Source organism: Ambystoma mexicanum, chromosome 9, assembly GCF_040938575.1.
Source record: "Ambystoma mexicanum isolate Mex_15411 chromosome 9, UKY_AmexF1_1, whole genome shotgun sequence".
NCBI classification, from domain to species: Eukaryota; Metazoa; Chordata; class Amphibia; order Caudata; family Ambystomatidae; genus Ambystoma; species Ambystoma mexicanum.
The window spans coordinates 796,386,654-796,405,910 of NC_090931.1; the positions used below are offsets into that span (position 1 = coordinate 796,386,654).

A 19,257-nucleotide genomic window follows, 5' to 3' on the forward strand; every position below is an offset into this window, starting at 1 on the left:
CACAGATTTCTTTTTTTTTTTAAAAAAAATGTAAACCCTGGAAAACCACACCCAGAATGAGAAACATATAAAGACTAAAAACAGCAAACCCTAGTTATATTGTGTCTTGGAGGTAAATGTGCTTGTTGATGTAATGTAACCAATGTGATATCATGGATGTACTGATGTCTGCAATGTAGAATGAATGCTGTGGATGTGTGTTCTAAGAGTGTCTGCTTGCACTCTCTCAACACAACATGCAATCACCCTCTTAAAAAACATTTACATGTTTTAAAACACTGCTTCCCTTGCATATTATAACTATAACATGATTAGAAACACTGAACATTGTGGAATAGTTTAAAAGGACCACAACCAAGCATGAATACGTAAAGTACACTGGCTTTTTATTCCATGCATTTGTTTGCTTTGATGCTCATTCTCTTTCCCATTACTGTACACTGTTTAACAGACAAATCAAGTTGATATCAGAAATCTGTCGAGATGGAAGGATTGAAGGCAGAGGTAAGCATCAGAAATAAATATCAGAAGGGAGGTGCGCTGCAGGTAGAAGTGGTAGAAGATGTGAGCAGCATGGGAGACAGTGGAAAGAAGAGAGCTGCGGACGGTATGAGAGGCTGGTGACAGGAGTCGAGACCCCAATTAGTCAAGGCAAGTGAATATGCAAGCTAAGCTTAACAGAGAGAAATACGATGATCTAAGAAGAGAGTGAGGGGAAGTGAGTGCCATGCCCGAGATACATGAGAGGACAGGCAAGAGACTTAACACAATGTAGCCTGGAGAAAGCAACAAAGGAATGGTAGGAAAGAAAAGGGTATGCGCCTTCACAATGTATATGACATTTCCAAATTTAAAACAAACAATTAATGACAAGCACAAATAAACAGATTGACCCTTTGAGACTGTCGGTGGATACATTCTGGCTAATGAGGTATTGAACCCAGATGGTCGAATGTTAACAAATTACATATGTTAGTCAGAAAAGGAATACAATCAATTTGCATCCTTTACCCATGAACAAAGAAAAAAGATAGCCTGCAGTCAGCAGGTTAACAAATGCCAGCATGTTGGAAATAGCATACCAGGCGTGCAATAGGTGGAATTCTGGATCAAATGAAGTGACATACTTTGTATCATCTTCACAATAATATACATTTTGCAACTTCTCCATAGGCAGAAGGGTTATTTGTCCTAGATGTGTGCTAAGCAGGGCCCAGACAGACTATTAGATGTCAGTCAGATTATCATTTACACAGCTTAATATGTATTGGTGCTTCCTTGTTGGTCAGTCACCCTGAACTGACCGCGCACACATGTACCCATCTACACAGTCACCCGTATAATCGCATTGTCCTGAATAAGTGACTTGGAGATGCCCTTTAATGCAGAACGTGTGACCTGCCTCCATTGGTCTGGATTGAAGGCATCCTATAAGTGAGTGGTTGAGTAGATGTTTCTGTCTGGTATGCTTCATGGTGAAGCCAACGTGTCATAGCTGAAGATACTGGGATGCGTGTGCTTTGATGAATCCAGTACAACAGAGGCTCTGACCGTAGCTACGTCTGGGTGGCATTAGGGTTTAGGTGTGCAGCAATTCCCTTTGAGTTGACTACAAAAATTATATAAATAAATACGCATCACGCGTGTATTTTTGCCATGTTTTTCCTTTGGTCTTGTGCATCAAGCTCCTGAAAGAGGCCAGTGCCCATTTTGTTGAAGTTGCCATGAAACCCGTTAAAGCCATTTACCTGGATAACATCACTGCCATAGAACAGCACAGGGATGCTGAATGTTCAGCGGTTGCAGAACTGCATTACAGGCCTTTATTCCGTGACTTGTGTGTTTACGCGCAGGTGTACCTAAGCCATGTATTAGACCCTTAGCATTGGTTAAACCATGACGTGACCCGTATGTGTCAAACACAATGCAAGTGAAGCCACATTCCCAATGGAAATGAGTGACGTATTACTGCTGAACAAAAGTTTAAGACATTGTGAAACAATCTATTAGAGTGTATTTAAGGAAAATGCTTAGAACCAGGTAAAGTATCTTTCGAAGTTGCAGGACACCCTGTATGGCAAGGTCTAGCACCAGCTATCGTGCACCTTTGCGGAAACGACTTACAGCTGCGACAGACAAGGGATCTTTGTACAGACCTTGTTCCAAGCTACACTGAAAGGGCACATTCACAGTTCATGTGGAAAGTTAATGATTTCAAAGGTAGTGAACAATTATTGCAAAGCACCAACTCACTACTGGTTGTTTGGAGCATAATTTGCCTGGCACTGTTACTCGAACTGAAAATGGGTCAAAGTTTCTTCCCTGACTGGAGCAGGCAGAGAATACTGGGTGGCTCGGGACAAGCTAGACCTTGCTTTCTTTACTTAAAAGAATGACAGAAGTGTTTCTAGTTCAGCTAGGATATTCGTAGATCACCTAGTGGCAGAAGAACCCTAAAATGCTGAGGGTAGTGTAGTCCATACATTGTATTCAAAGACTTGATTTTGGCACAGTGTTGTGGGGTCTGGATAAACTAGGGTGCCTATTTCACCAAACAGCCATTGGAGAGAGAATGAGAAAGGTGGAGAGGTAGAAGAAGACATTGACCTCAAAGACGACTGGACAACAAACTATGAGAAAAGTTGGAAGCACACTTTGAACTGGCGCTTCACAATAATTCTAAGAACATCTGAGGCAGAAAAATATAGCTAACAATACAGAAAAGGTCAATACTCCTGGCAGCCTTCACTAGCCATGACAGTTAAGGGCATACCCCCAAACCCCACCAAAAGTAGGCAGGGATTACACATGATGCAAACTGAATAGAGTGAGAGTCTTGCAGTGGAAATATAGAAAGGTGCTCATTCTCAAAGGATCCATGGACATGGCTAACTTCAAACGTGGCTTCGGAACCCCTGGAGTTAGGACAACACTTCATGAGGTATGAATGGCCAACATGGGGCATAGGAGTTTTCCCTGCCGGTAAAGGAGTGCTAGCTCAAGGTGGTGGGCCAGTTAGAAGTGAACTATGGAAAGGAACGTAGCTAGCCTTCCCGGGGGATCCTACTGATTCGGTCAAGGAAAGAGTCTCTTCGTAACTGGGTTGCCAAATGGCAGTATGGAGCCCAAAAGAATACATACTCTCTGAAGGCAATACATTTTGTTTTATGTGAAGTAAATGTGTAAACACAGGCCACGTTTCAGTTTCTTCTCATTGGTGTAAATTGTTCTCAATGTGTGTGTCAATTTATGCTTTGGCAATGGACACATTGCTGGCTCATGTCTGCCATGGATATGGTATTTTAACATTGAAGAGAAACCACAGGAAATCTGTCCAATATCTCATTGCGAGGAGAGCCGGGCCATACCAAAGATCAGATGGTCTTTTATTGTTCGAGTGCAGAGTCTTAAAGAGTACCATTTTCTGGCTTGAGGAAAGGTGGTCGTGGGTGCAGGTCTTCTGGTTAGTAGATACTGCAGGAAGAGGGCATGTGCTGGGCTGAGCAACAAAGGTGATCTGTTCTGTTTGAACAGGTTATTATGAAGCCACAGTAGTGCTGGTCTTCACATGAAGATTGAAGTGGAGACATGCAGCCGCACAGGATTTCCATATATGTGTGCCTTCTCTAAAGTAATTTCAACATATGGATAGGTACTTGCAGGTATGCAATGGTTCCATAGTCCAGATTATAGCCCAGATAATATGACACCAGCATGGCAAACCTAAAACATGGATGATGGGTGCATGTAACAAAGGGTAAGATCAGTTAAGTGGCAAAAGGGTTTGGTGACTTGTGAAGCTAGAGTACTATTAAGTCAATGATAAAGTTGAGGCTTTTCAGATGGCGAAAAGGGTGGATGAGGTGCCCAGACGTCTAGGCCTCATGTGGACCAAACATTATTACCTTGGTTTTAACTTTTCTCTGGTTTCAGCCAGTTCCAAAACACACGACTTCAAAAACCTGGAGAAAAGAGTATACTTGAACCTAAACTTTGTGTCATCTGGAGAATGTGAAGCAAAATGATCAGATGGGAGTGGTTAAAGGGACCACTTAAGATTGAAAAGCATTAAGCAGATGCACTGGGAGAGTCCACAGACCAGGCAACGACACAGACGAACAAAAAGATGGCCATTTCTGTCGTTCATGGACGATTCTTTGTGGACCCATCTCTGCACTGTGTCTTCCACAGTGCTCGGTCAACTGGGAAAGTCCACTTTGCACACTCTGCCCAGATTTCCCTCGAATAACACGTGCAATGGCAGTCCATGAGAAAAGAAAGAAATGTCATAGATAGACTTAGCCAGACTTTATTCTGCTAACTGTGGGATACATGTTTCCGGCACGTGCCCACACTTATGCAAATCTCTACCTTCTGGAAAGAAACGGCCTTCAGTGTTTGGGAACTGCGGAACGAATACACTCTTAGCTTGGTCGTATTTACCGTTAATGAGTGGCTCCCAATATGGACGGTTAAAATGCTGCAAATTATATATATTTATTTAAATGCTAAAATCTTTGGCAGGTGTGATCCCGCATATGGAGTTGATTCTGTCATTAGCTCCATGCAGTAGCTAGCGCCATGCAGTTTGTTTGCACCAGACTTTCCCTGTTAAGTTTTTAAGATCCCATTTTCATGTGCTGCACTCTTGCCATTAAAATGAGGGCAGTTAGTATGATTGGTACGGGTACTCGAAGTAACTTTCCGGCAACTTCACATTTCAAAATACTGGGTACATCCCAAGAGTCCACCTACACTATTGTCTACCGCCACCTTCGTATCATAGTGCGTCGTGTTGGTTTTCAAATATGCATTTGTACCATGGATCTGTATCCTGGATCAGGACTGAGTGAAACATGTGCTTGAGTAACAAGGAGGTACCGGACAGACGTTCATGATTCACAGTATATTTTTGTTTGAACTATTTGAGGTAAATGTATGGGATAGCGCTGCCCTTGCAAATTCCTTAGGATGGTGGTGGAATACACACTACACAAAAGGAGTGGCTTCAGGCACTGATCAAGACAACAACGACCTATGTAAACCGTTAGACTGGAGGGCGCAGCGGAAGCGCCACCTCCAAATATTCCATTATTGTTATCCCCCCTCAAGTGGAGGTGGGCGAGAAGGCCTGCGTAAAGGTTCACAGCACGCAGGCCTTGATGAGCGAAGGACGGACCAACCAATGAAACTTTGCAAAACATGCGGTCAAAGGTGCTTTTTTAATCTTCCTGTTTAGTGAAGGCAGTTTGGGTTCTCTAGCAATGCGCAGATGGTGCATGGTGGTACATGTGCCAGACTGTATTTAGTTTTACCCCTAAAATGAACTGTGACCTCCCTTAAGTACATGAGTACTAAGACATGGTATGGGCTACAGACTCACCACGACACCCGACAGTCTCGTTAGGGCATCTCAGTTTCCCATGCAAGCAGTTGATCATGAAATCACTGCGCTAAAAGTACACCATGACATTCCGATCTACAGAAAAAAGAATAATTAACATAATAATAATAATAATTACTGTGCCATAAATTAAGATCTTAATGTAGTCCAGCTACACAACAAAAAACATGGAATAATTTAAAACTTGTTCAATACTGCTTGCCATACAAAAGAAAATAATTCCCATCATACTACCGGAAGGGTTACCAACAGTCTTAAATCAAAAACGCAAAAGTTCAGAGGTTTCGAAATGAATGTGGTGGTCTTATCATTAGTAGTTTGTATCTGCTATATTCCCTGAAAAGGGGATCTTGCGCAATGCCTCCAGCCAGACACACCTACATCCACGTCCCCATACCCAGCCAAGGACTAATTACAGTATTTGTGACCAGAAGGTGCTGAGTTTTTGCCAGTTTGATTAAGCCAACCTTGGTGTTTTCAGGGAACTTGATTAATGCCAGAATAAATTGTGCAAATCATGTACTGCTTATCATGATATAATAACACACTAATCACTAGCTATTTTATAGACTGGATTGTAAATACTAACAGAATTCAGGCAGGAGATCTGTCTAAGGCATAAATAAATTGATATGTCTAATTAAAAAAAAAAATAACTTGACAGTTGCACAGGACACTACAGAAAAAGTTAACTTACACATTGTTTCCTACCATTTACAAAGCCTGAAATAAAAAGACAGGCCGCACCCATTCGATGCTTTGTGCAAATCAAAATAAAGTATGACAATAGGCAGAAGGGACTGACAAAATCGAAGAACACGCACCAAGCAGAAGTGACTAATCAATGAGCAATCAGAACAGGCGAGGAATGACAATAAATTGATCAAACTCTTCTACTGCGGCAGCGTATTGGGCTTTGCCAGAGCCCCGACCTACGTTGTTTGGAAAAGTAAAACACGCACACATAGCCTACTTCTAAATGTCCTGTGCTTTCTTGGTCGGGTCCATTGTCACCGACGCCGGATTATTCCAATTGCGTTTCACACTTACTCCCATGCAGCGGAGTAACTGATATTCCAGAATGTGCTTTCAAGGTTCAGTATTTCTTCGTCAGAGGTCATGCTTTCTCAACACTGATTGGGTGGATAGATTTCCCATCCTTCGGCATGTAGATGAAGGGACCACAAAAGGAAATGTCACATAGGAGGAGAAATGGTGGGGGGAAAACCACAGGCGCCCACAAATGTTTCTGAGCTCATCGGAAATCCACAAGGATGTTTTCTTGGTGAAGGTCTGATCCATAGTCAAGAAAGCGAGCGGATACGATGGTTCTTGGTGTTATCCTACGTCTGTCAAAAATAACTTCACGATCCGAAGCAACCTTAATTGCCACGCATCCATTACTTTCAGAGTTCCACTGGGTGAGCGTATTGGACAGGAGGTGGGCATGTCCTTGGGTGTTATGGTTATTCTGTGTGTTTTCACAACGGTCTCATGCGTTAGCCATGAGCTGTGAAGCATGCCCAACTAGGGGCAAAATCCTCCTATGAAATTCCCATCTGCAGTTTGCTTAGAATTCAGTTTATTCCAACAGTTTACTGTAGCACAGTTCCACTGTGACTGAAGGCAAGCTCACAGGATGTTTGGCCCCTTCTTCAGTCACACACAGAGGGCGCTTTGGCCTGGTCCCCATAGAAAGTCATGAGAATAGACTCCTGATGTAGACATGCCACAAAAGACTTTCAGCATGTGTTGTTCTAGTTTCCCGATTCTTATTTATAGTACATTTCCAAGTTTCCTAACATAGATATATATATGTATATATATATTCTACTCTGTATGGTAGAAAGAGTAAAAGTATAAAACAAAAATAAATATTAGTGTTACAGTAGCTCGATTATTTTAAGAAAATATCCCTGCCATTCTTGATTGAAATGTTTCAGTGAGAAGCTTACTCCAAGTTTGAGACGCTCCGCCAAGAATAAGTTATCATCTCTAGGTTATTGCAGATTTTTTTCAGGAGGAGTTGCTGGAGCTAGGTGTTGACGTGTATGACAGTATCTCTTTTGTGTTGAAAATTATATAGATAATTAAGGAAAATGTTGTGGTGAAACACTGGTTCGCAACACAGCAGAACCCATGGCATCCCGTGTTTACCAACTTGAGGACATGCAGGCCTTGTTGGTCCTGACCGTGACATCAGAGCAGTCCCCTTCTGAGGAGTCACAGTCTGATTCTCCACAGGGACCAGAGTTCTGTAAAACAATAAAGAGGAAAAACATGTTAAAATGTGGCTGCATCTGTGGAAACAACTTGGTCCACTCTGTACTCTTATGCAATATGAACAAAGGTAACTAAGAAGGACCCCTGTGATATACATAGGCTTAGATAAGGAAGCATTGTGTTACCATTAAGGCACACCCTTCTTACAATTGACTATCACCTGGGTGTCATTCCCATATACATTAAAGAGTATGAATAAGTATGGTGGAAGAACCAAAAACTATAAACTGTAGGCACTTTCATGCTGAACAGAATGGCCTAGTTCATTCATGTACACATGTGTTTAATACTGCTAAAACACCTGTGTTTACGATCCCCCCTCCCCATTTTGGAAGATAAAGGAACTGTGGCACACAGAGACCGACTGATCTACTCATGATCACTAAATTGGAAAGCTGAGTTTAGACTCTCGTTCTCTTTATGAAGCAATTTAGCTAACAAATTACCTCTCCTGCTGTGCATTTAGTACAAGAACAACACTTCTATAACCTGTAAGTGTAATTCCAAAAGCGAAAAAGGCAAAAAAGATTGAGATCTAAATTAATGTTTTCTGGGCATCTAGATAGAAGTGTGATTGTTAGCATGTGCCACACTCACATGGAATTCTAAACTTTAGCTTGCACAGCATCTAGATAGAAATGTGATTGTTAGCATGTGCCACACTCACATGGAATCCTGAACTTTAGCTTGCACAGCATCTAGATAGAAATGTGATTGTTAGCATGTGCCACCCTCACATGGAATCCTGAACTTTAGCTTGCACAGCATCTAGATAGAAGTGTGATTGTTAGCATGTGCCACACTCACATGGAATTCTAAACTTTAGCTTGCACAGCATCTAGATAGAAATGTGATTGTTAGCATGTGCCACACTCACATGGAATCCTGAACTTTAGCTTGCACAGCATCTAGATAGAAGTGTGATTGTTAGCATGTGCCACACTCACATGGAATTCTAAACTTTAGCTTGCACAGCATCTAGATAGAAATGTGATTGTTAGCATGTGCCACACTCACATGGAATCCTGAACTTTAGCTTGCACAGCATCTAGATAGAAATGTGATTGTTAGCATGTGCTACATTCAGGATTCTGAACTTTAGTTTGCGCCGCATCTAGATAGAAATGTGATTGTCAACACACATCAAACTTAGAATTCTGAACCTTAGCTTGCGCCGCATCTAGATAGAAATGTGATTGTTAGCATGTGCCACACTCGCATGGAATTCTGATCTTTAGCTTGCACGGCATCTTTATAGAAATGTGATTGTTAGCATGTGCCACACTCGCATGGAATTCTGATCTTTAGCTTGCACCGCATCTAAATGTGATTGTTAGCATGTGCCACACTCAGGATTCTTAAGTTTAGCTTGCGCCGCATCTAGATAGAAATGTGATTGTCAACACACACCAAACTTAGAATTCTGAACTTTAGCTTGCGCCACATCTAGATACAAATATGAATGTCAGCATGTACCACACCTAGATGGAATCCCATAATTGCAAGGACAGCAATGCCAACTAACCAACCAACTAACAATTTCATCCCTCTGCATACGCCTCTCAAACTCTAACCAAACACAACCACAAGCCTAAAACGCAGCAATTCGCACAAACTTCACAACAATGCAACAACAAAACAAACCACACAGACTTGCACAACAGCACACGACGACTACCGACCGTAAAACACCCCAAGCCCAGCCAACGGACCCACCGGGCTGAGGCTGCCAACAGCACATCACTGCTCTCTTGCACTTTTCCAGCTTATTCCCACTAACCCACCCCCTTTCCTCCCCTTTTTCAGAGCCGCCAGAGCGCCAGGGGACCACTTTGGTGGTGATAGTGCGTGGTACAAATGGCCTTTAACATTAACATCTTAACAATGTAATAGATCTTTGAACTAAATATCATTTTAACTAGTGTGACAAAGTCCCCTGCCTGTAGGTTATGGATGTGGGATATGGGGGCTGGGTGCTGTCACCGTGTGATGTTAGGCCTGGAGGAGACCCACAGGGGAATCCCATTTGGACCACCCCACCTTACCTCAGGTCTAAGGCAGAGGCCCATCAGCGGTTTTTCATTTCTTGTTCCATTCCCCTTTAATAGGTCCTCATATGTTAAAAAAAAATGTTATCTTGGTAACTCTGTAGGTTATGGCTACCCAGTATGGCTCTCCAAGTTAAGAAATACAGCAGAAGACCTTACTGATGTGGATGAACTGCACTGTGGCTAGTCAGACATGCAAAGGACAGTGCTGGTGCAGCTGCTCTCAGTCTGCAAGAAGGTGCATGTAGGTGGCCCACTCAGCGGTGGGCGGAATACGCAGGAGACACCTAAAATGGCGGACAAGCCTAAAGAAGGCAGAGCAGTATGTCTAAACTATACACAAGTGAGGCAGTTCCCCAATACGTATGCCATAATCATCATTGCCTGTAGGCCTCATAGGCCTGCCCCTGGGGTGTGGCTAGAGCACAATAAAAGCCATAGTAATGCTGGGAGAGGGTGAAGGTGTGAGAGGATTTGGAGAACACGTGCAGAAGGTGGCTGTAGATAGAAAGATAGGCAGACGGAAAGAGTTGGAGGAAGGGAAGAAAGGAGAGCAGCTGGAAGAGGCTTTGGAAAGGAGGTTGGGGATAGGAGTGGATAGGAGAGGTTGAGAGAAATGCAAATGGAGAGAGAATAGTTATCAAAATAAATATAAATAAAGAGGAGGCTACAGGAGATAATGAAGAGGTGGAGAGAGAGTAGACTAGGGGAGATATCGCATAGAAAGGATGTTTGAAAGAGAGAAAGGGGAGGTTGAGCAGTTTGGAGAGTGAGCAAGGGAGAAAAAGAAAAGGTTGGCAGAGCAATCCAGGAGAAGGGCGAGGGAAACCCAGGGAGAAGGGAATGAGTTTAAAGTTAAAGGTGGGTGGTGCTGAGAAGCACAGAGTTATTGGGACTCAGAGAAGGCGAAAAAGACCACCGGCAATGTTAAACCTGGGAAGAGAAAAGTATGAGATTGTAGTGGAACATCATGGTGCAGGAAGCGAGACAGAAGGAGAGGACAGGAGGTGCAGGAGAGGGTTCCCTAGGCACAAGACGACTGCAACCTGTCGGGTAAGACAGGAAGAAAGGACCCCAGGGGTAGACAGCCAGGTCCCTACGATGGAGGAGGCGGACAAGCAGGGTTTGAGACAGTAAGCCAACTCCGATTTCCAGTCTCCTGATGAACATACTGGGGCTCCCCCAGTAACTATCCAACCTAGCCTCTGCCCTACTGCAGATCTAGAATGTGGGTGCACATCGACCCCCAGATCCAGAAGCCAGTGGGCCATCTGGGAGACAAGGAAAAAAAGAAGAGGAACACAGGCCATCGAAGAAGGAGACAAGAAATAATGAAATCATGACCTTCTGCCATATAGGCCTGGAAATAAAAGAGAAAAGGGCCTGGAAATAATGACAGACAATTTCTGGAAACAAAATGTTTTCCCTTTTTTGTTCCCATGGAATCTTTTTAGTTTTTCTCCTACTTTTCCTTTCACTTGCAGCTGCTTAGCTTGATCACTTTGAGTAGTAATAGATTATTACAATTCCTGTACCCCAAGGGCAAGTGGTACATACGTGCCACGTGCTACATACGTGCCTCCTCCGGCATTGACCTTTTCCCAGGAGAAGAAAGACCGTTTCAGGGCCTGTTTCGCTTGAGAACTTCCTTACTTGATTGTTGACTTTTGAACTATGCAAGAAATGCTGAATGATTCTCGCACTGTTTCTGTTTCAAATTTTTAGCCAGTAAAATATGTGAAACCAGAAGTATTTTAACTTAGACTGATGTGATTTTAACCAGCAAATACTGTACGTGTTTTTGTGTCTGTGTATCAGTAAAACAACTTTATTTAAGATACAGTTAAAATGATCTGATTCACATGATCAGCTGCGTGGGAAGGAGAAATTACTTACCATAATGTTCTTTCTATCAGTTCTTCTCCCGCAGATTCGTCTTCGGATAGTTCTCCTCCAGCTCATTTCAACAGGGGGGGTTGGGGTGGTGGTGTAGTGAACCTCGTCTCGGCTGTCGATCCGTCTTGCTCGGTGATCGATCGTCGGCTGCGGACGTGATGTCAGGCGTCTTATTTATACCACGTCACTATGCCCCATATCTCAGTTCCTCCTTTCTTTTCCCTGCGCTAGAACGCCGCAGAGGAAACGATGAGAGACCAGGCTGATCAGCCTGTAAAAAATGTGCAATGGGAAACATCCCACTAAATGGAAAAGAGCTTAGAATAAGGCTCACGAGAATAGAGAAAATTAGAATATATATATCTTTTTTTTAAAGACAAACAACTACCCAGATAAGAGCGGTCACCTCAGAGCCATCACCAGGCGTCTTTTCGCTTAGACAGATGTGTTTAGGTCTTGCGGGTAGGAAACCTCACATCATTCGTCCAAATTGTAGCAAAACCTGGGCCCATCAAAAACTCCCGACCGCAAGAACTGAAGACTCAGCCATGGGGCAAAGTATACTGTCTTATTATCCAATACAGACAGGGATCATACAGGAATACAAGCCTCCAGCATTTTCTCAGCTCCCGAGCCTGTGTCACATGTTTTTATGCATGAGTGACATCACAAAAATCAGGTCCACCCCAAAAACCTATGGGGTGCACTCACTGGTGAGATTGGGCAAACACAATATATAAGGACTATACATTATTAGGTTAATTGATCCCTCATATCAGGTGGCTCTGCCCGAGACTTCCCCTAAATGTTGCCAGCTACACTGTTGCAAGGTTGCGGGAAGACCATTGGCCCGTGCAACTTTTTACACTACCTCACAAATAGAGCTTCTGGATTGTCTAGAGCAGGTCCTCCCAGGCCTGGGGGTCTTTCTGGTCACAGAACTCTGTGTACCTTTACAAGGTGATGGGAAGGAATATGGAGGGCAGTGTGTTCCATATGGTCTCCACTGTTCTGATCACCTAAGCCTGAGAGAGTGGCTGCAGGTTGCAGTTTTGGTGGGCAACACTTGCATCATTCCACTCCGTCTCACTGGGAACAGCTGATCTTCCCACCACGAGTGAATGAGAATTGTCCTGGTCTGCCGGGTCACGGGTGAGAGGACCATAAAATGAAGCCCTTTGTCTGCAATTATGAGGATTTTATTCTGAATTCTTGCAGTTGGCTTTTGCTGCCTCGGGAACTAGGAATTTTCCACCCGCCCTTGTCCTTGGCTGTGAACACCAGCTCTGTGCCTCGTGCTGCAGAGATCAGCTCTCCCCTTCCATGTATTTGAGGCCAGGCTTGTTCTACCGGATCCACTCCAGACACCATATAGATTCCCTATGTGTTGTCATGGCTTCTTGTAGTTACTTACAATAAAGAATATGCAAGCTTGGTCGACGTATATTCTGCATCTTGCTGTTTCGCTTTGGCTAAAGAAAGGAAAGGTTCTTAGCATTATGTAAATGTATCTGTCCTCTACCTGCAGGAGTTACAATCATGTTTTAAATGTCAACAAGGAATAAACTAGTGCATGGTTGTGTAGCTCCATGCATGAATGCATATTTGCTTTATGGCTAACGCGGCTATTCGTTATGTCACTAATGATGTCATAGATACCTGCCTTTATTTCAGTCAATCTGATCCATTGATGAGACTTCTGTCTCCTCTAAACCATCAACTGGATAAGGTTTGAATGGCTGTCTGAGAGAATATCTTATGTCATATCTATGATACATTGGTGCAGTAAGTGACTGGCCAAACAGCGAGTAACACCTTTCATTTTTCGAGTCGAGAGTTACACAGGGGTCATAAGGGTCATTCCGGGGACCCTCTCTTCAGATGCACCAAGCCATAAGAACATTCTGAGCGAGGATTGACTGGAGGGCCGATCAGGAATCTGCGTGCAAAGACTCCATAGAAAGAACTTTACGGTAAGTAATTTCCCTTCTATGGATTGCTTTTCTCTTGCAGATTCCTCATCTGATGCACTCCCCAAGCAGTTAGGACCATGTCGGTGGGCAGAAAGTGTTACAGTAGCAGATTTTGCAGAATGGCCCTACCAAAACATGCAGCAGCCCTGTGAGCAACATCCAGACAATACTGCCTGGTGAACGTGTGCAAGGATGACCATGTGGCCGCGCAACAAATGCCCCTAATGGGAACAACGCTCTGCAAGGTTGTGGAAGCCGAGACGCATCTTGTCGTGTGTGCCCTGATGCCAGGAGGAAGCTCCCTGCCTGCAGACTGGCAGCATTCCACGATGCAGAGAATAATACAAAGCGACAGAGTCTGCTTCATAACAGCCAGACCTTTGCAGGACAAAGAATGGGCAGATTTCCGGGAACTCGGCCGTCTTAGCGATGTAAAAGCTCAAGGCTCTTTTGGGCTCTAAGCGATGCAATCCTCCTCCTCCTCCTCCTCAGAGGGGTTGGGGGGAGGGTAGAAAACCTGAAGGTCAATGGACTGAGAAAGGTGGCACTCAGAAACCACTTTTGGAAGAAAGCGAGGTCTTACTTTAAGAGAAACCTTTTCCCAGAAGAACCATAGAAACAGGGGCTTGCAACACAAGGCTTGAAGCTCGCTAACTCACCTGGCTGACATAATTGCAACCAGAAAGTTTGTCTTCAGAGATAGCAATCCTAAAGAACAGGAATGCATGGGCTGAAAGGGAGTCACCATCAAAAATGTCAGAACTAGATTTAGATCCGAGTCTGGGACAACAAAAGGAGTCAGCGGAAACATATATTCACAAGGCTTTTCAGGAATTGGACCATAACCGGGATCGTAAAGAAAGGAACTTGATCCTGTGACGTTTTGAACACAGACAAGGCTGCCAAATATCCTTTAACTGTGGTAACCTGAAGGCCTGCTGTGCCGAGTCACAGCAGGAACTCCCTCACTGTAGTGGTGGGGTAAGAGATGGGATCGATCTCACATTCCCTGCACCACGCCTCAAATCTTCTCCAGCTGCACGCTATTAGGAAGCCATGCTATCAACAGTAAGATGACAAGAGAAGAGATGCGAAGTTCAAGGGTGTTTATTAAATAACAAGGATTGGAAGAACCCTAAATCTAATGATGGGAGCAAGCTACGACCATCAAATAATAACGCAGTCCTATAAAAGGGCCTATACTAATAAACTCTACCCAATCCTTACTTCTAAACACAAAATGGTGTGGGACAATAATATACGCAAAAGGAAAACAGTGTTCAAAATCATATGTCAGGAAAACAAGGTGGTACCCTCGAGGTTTAAGTGCCCCTTCAGGCTTTCTGGCCTGGCGATGCAACTCAGGACAGGGGCCAGGGTTTTCCACAAAACAAGTCTCTTGTTCGTAGGATCCCTTGGCCTTGTTCAACAAATAAGAAACCCTGTTGAAAGTACAATATCATCACTTTCCTTCAGATTATTAGTTTGCAACATTTTAGAATGCACCATTCATAATAGGTCAGCCTTGGACCTTTCATTTGACTGTTTCTGTGATCAAAGACTTTCGATTGTGCAAAGGGTTTTACTGATACCTCTGCAGGACCACTTCAATCTCAAGTTTCCCCGTTTGGGATTTTCACATTTCAATATTTCTTAATGTTGCCTCTCACCTTTATTTTACACTTCACACCGGTATAATTAAAATAGAGACCTTCGACTGGTCACTTTTGCTATGCCGGACCATTCTGTTGTCAATGAATTGTAGTTATTGTAGTTTATTTCTTTCCACTTGTGCCTTCTTGTCACTTCAAAAATCCTTCTTACTTCAACGGTGTTCTCCCAGCAATGGTTACGGCCTTCAGGATCACCGTTCATTTCCTCTACCCCTCTTGGCTTGGGTAATGGTAATTTAATAACCTCTTGGCCTGTATACTGCTTGCCATGTTCTTTCCCTTTCTTTCACAGATCTTTATTTCATACATTTTTAAATATCGAGCTTTGCTCAATTGTGATGGGGAAAGTTCACTTGCAAGGGATTCTACTTGCGACTGAGAATCTCGAAGTAATATCTGTTTTAACAAATTATTTGTTTACTGCTACAAATGTATCCTTCAATAATGGTGCTTGCGTGTGGAGAAGCCCGGGGTTTCTAACACTTCTGAAACACACCGGAACCTCTGTTGAGCTTCAGGTTACACACAACCTTGTTAGCTGCAGGCTTCTTTCAGGATCCTGCTCCTTGCTGCTTCCCCAGTCACAGAAAGGCTCTACCTTCCCCTTTCAGACACAAGCTGTTGAGTAAGTAAGCTTTTTAACCCACGGTTTCAGCATTCGGTGTTCTTCTAACACCTGGAGGTCACGATCAGTCAATTAAGGCTGTTTGGGAACGGCCTCCTGGCTCCACTTCTCGCTGCGAAAGATCTGCAGAAAGAAGCTCCTGCTTCACTGCCACTCATGAGATTGGGTCCCAATCTCACAGGGTCCCTGTTCTCGGCGCCTTCTGCCTCCAGTAATTTTCATCTGCAGCTCCCTTGCCACCAAACTCCCAAACACGTCCTGTCCCCCTCCTCTCTCTGCGAGACTCCACACCTTTTATACTGACCACAAGTACAGAGTGGAGTCGGGTGTGAGTGGCTAGAATCAAGTGCCTGAACCGGCCGGACTATTAATGGGGCATTCAAGAGAAAGTTAGTAGTAGCCCTTTTCTATGTTTCCCTGGATTTTCTTATGAGTAATCCTATAGCTCTTGGCTGTCTCTTTTTCATCCTAGTACATGGGTTAAAGGAATTATGGAAGTTGTAGTTTTCTAGGGGAAAAAAGGAGGTGCACGTATTGGAGGCCCTCTGGGTTTTGTAAAGGGGGAGGAACTAGGTTGCTTTTAAGGTTTGGAAGATGGTTTGGTTTCTCTTGGTGTATGACAGGACTGAAAATGTCCCATAAAAACAGAGGAAATGTCGGCTAGGGATGTGTCGGAAAAAGGGGAACACTGCAACTTGCCCGAGGGTGGTCCTACCGCAGGCCCCCAGCACCCCATGCCCAGGTGATCCTCCCTTGCTTGTCCACCCTCAGGGTTGGGATCCAAGCACAATGACCCTACCTGGCCACCTGACGAATAGATTCCCAGGGCCCAAAAGTGAGAACACCCTCAGGTTTCTCACAGCGATACAGAGATTTGGTAGATGTTCTGCGTGCAGCCAGCAACAACTCGAGTACATCCTCAGAGGTCCCAGTCATTATACCTCATCCTCTCAAGAGCCATGCATGTAGGTTGAGGGACTCTGGTTTCGGGTGAAGTGCCCGACCTTCCGACTGGGTCAGGAGATCCGGGCGCCGAGGCAATTGGTAAGGCGGAAAGATAATCAGATCCAAAAAGTCAGATGATCAAGTTCTCCTCAGCCAGCCTGGGACGATGAAGATCATGGTTGCTTGAAACCTCCTCAACCTCCTGAGAACCCACAGGATGATGGGAATCGGAGGGAAGGCGGAGTGGAGAGGGAAGGTGCAAACCACCAGAAAGGTGTCCCCCAGTGTGCCGTTCACTGGGAATTCCCTCAAGCCAAATTGTTTGCACTTCCTGTTGGACTCTGTGGCAAACAGATCCACTGCTGGGGTACCCCAGAGAGAGAAGACCTCTTCCAGGATTTCTTGGCACACTTCCCACTTGTGTGAGACCGTGCTCTACTTGCTCAGAGCATCCGCCGAGCCGTTCGCTATCCCCGCCAGATAAACGTCAGAGACCGAGATCTGGTTCTTGTTCAGGTAGTGCGTGGCCACTGTGTTGTTCATCAGAATCAGGACATGCTTCCCCTTGAGAGACTGGGCTCACAACTCCAGCCTGTTGATGTGCTACCTGGCTTCCATCGCTGACCAAAGGCCGTTCACCTGCAAGTCACCTGCAAGTCCTCACAGTGAGCGCCCCAACCTTTCAGATACGCATCCGTGACCCCTGCGCCTGAGGCCAAGGAGGCCAGAAGGATTCCCCGCCATGAGATTGATTGTGGTCGGTCCACCAACTGAGGTCATTGACCACTCACCTGGACACCCTGAGGGAATCTGTGAGGGCTATGAGGTACTGTGACCACTGACTTCTCAGGAGCCACTGAAGGGATCTCATGCATAGCCTGGCCTCTGCCACTAGAAAATACAGAATACCATGAAGCCTAAGAGGCAGAAGAAGGAAGCCGCTGGTAAGGTGGCGTGGTTCTGGAACAAATGCACCATCTGCACGATGCTGTTAACTATCTCCTCGGGTGGGAAGGCCTTCCTTACCCGGTTGTCTACATCTGCTCTGATGAACTGGAGCCTCTGGACTGGTGTCAGATGGGACTTCAAGTTCAGGGAGAAGCCCAGCCTGTGCAGTAGCAGACAGGTGTCCGCTAGATGAGACAAGACCTGCCCCGCTGACTTCCCTTGTATCAGCCAGTCATCCAGGGAATATATGGATCCAAGATGGTGAGCCAAGATTACCACCATGAGCTTGGTGAAGACCCTTGGCGTGGAGGTTGTTAAGACGGATTTCTGAACTCTGTCCTGGTGGCGCAGAGGTTCAGAAGGCCAACCTAATTACTTGGAACAGGGTAACCTCTGGACAAGCCAGACCAATCAAGGTAGCGATCGCGGCGGTCAAGACTAGGTCTCAAGAGGGGTGAGGGTGACTGAAAGCCCACAGTGAGCACACAAAGCAAGAGCGCTTACAAACTACTCCAAACAGTTGTTTATATCAAAAATAGATACACATTTATTATAAGGCCTTGAAACTAATAACTACAGTAAAAGCAGCAATATACAACGATATTAAACCAACACATACACTATCCACCCAATATATATACAGAATACACAGTTTCACAGCATTAGCAGCACGAAATATGTTATCCACCTGCAGGGGGAGGAAAACAGGCAGTGCGAACCAATGCGAGTGATATGTCCGCCTTCTGAGGCCCCTAACTGGATGGTAGTCCAATCCCTACGAAGAGTGGAGCCTAGCGCTCAAAAGTACCTGCACACGCCGGTGCCAATGGGCAGAAGGTGAAGCTCTTCGGAGGACGTTGAACAGCTCTGTAGGGAGCTCTAATGAAGGAGAACACGGTCCGCGACTCTAGCGCAGCCTCCACTGTGAGGCAGAAGCAGGGCGCGAGTACGGACAAGGGGTGCTGTATTTACAGCGGGGAAAAGCAAGAGGCACTGCAGGAGGGCGACCAGATCCTAGCTAATCTACTCACCGGTCCCCGAAGCAAGCAGGCCCGAGCTCCTCCTCGATAGATGCAGCTTCTGGCAGGTTCTGAAGAGCAGGGAACGTCTCGTCGTCGTGCAGAGTAAAAAGACGTCCCGATCGAAGAAACAAGCACAGTTTTTGTCGCCACAGCAGGGCAACGGAACGGCCGGGTGTATTCAAGCCAAACGAGCACTGCTCACCTCTAGCTTAGGACTGCTAAGCAAACGAAGCGTGTGAGCATGCCCCGGACTCAGAATACCACCCAACCTGTCGGCGATTACAGAGCAGGCCTCCTTAGTAAGCTGGTCAGTCAACTGGATGGCCCAGAGACACTTCCGAAGGCTTACAGCAGGAGTTGATGAAGGTGCCGGGAATAGCTGGTCCTGCTATTCCAATAGGTCGAAGCGCCAGTACAGGCCTTCTTGTTCGATCTTAGGT

At 44.9% G+C, this 19,257-nt stretch overlaps 1 protein-coding gene across 3 annotated transcripts in view; it reads right to left on the bottom strand.

Moving 5' to 3' along the window:
- Positions 1-369: 369 nt before the first annotated feature.
- Positions 370-19,257, bottom strand: part of MAP3K13 (mitogen-activated protein kinase kinase kinase 13) — a 635,805-nt gene continuing 616,917 nt past the window's right edge. For all 3 annotated transcript variants that reach the window (XM_069615749.1, XM_069615750.1, XM_069615748.1), the window contains one exon: positions 370-7,659. In XM_069615749.1, the coding sequence (XP_069471850.1) occupies positions 7,558-7,659 (102 nt within the window). In that variant the 3' untranslated portion in view covers positions 370-7,557. The remainder of the gene's footprint in view (positions 7,660-19,257) is intronic.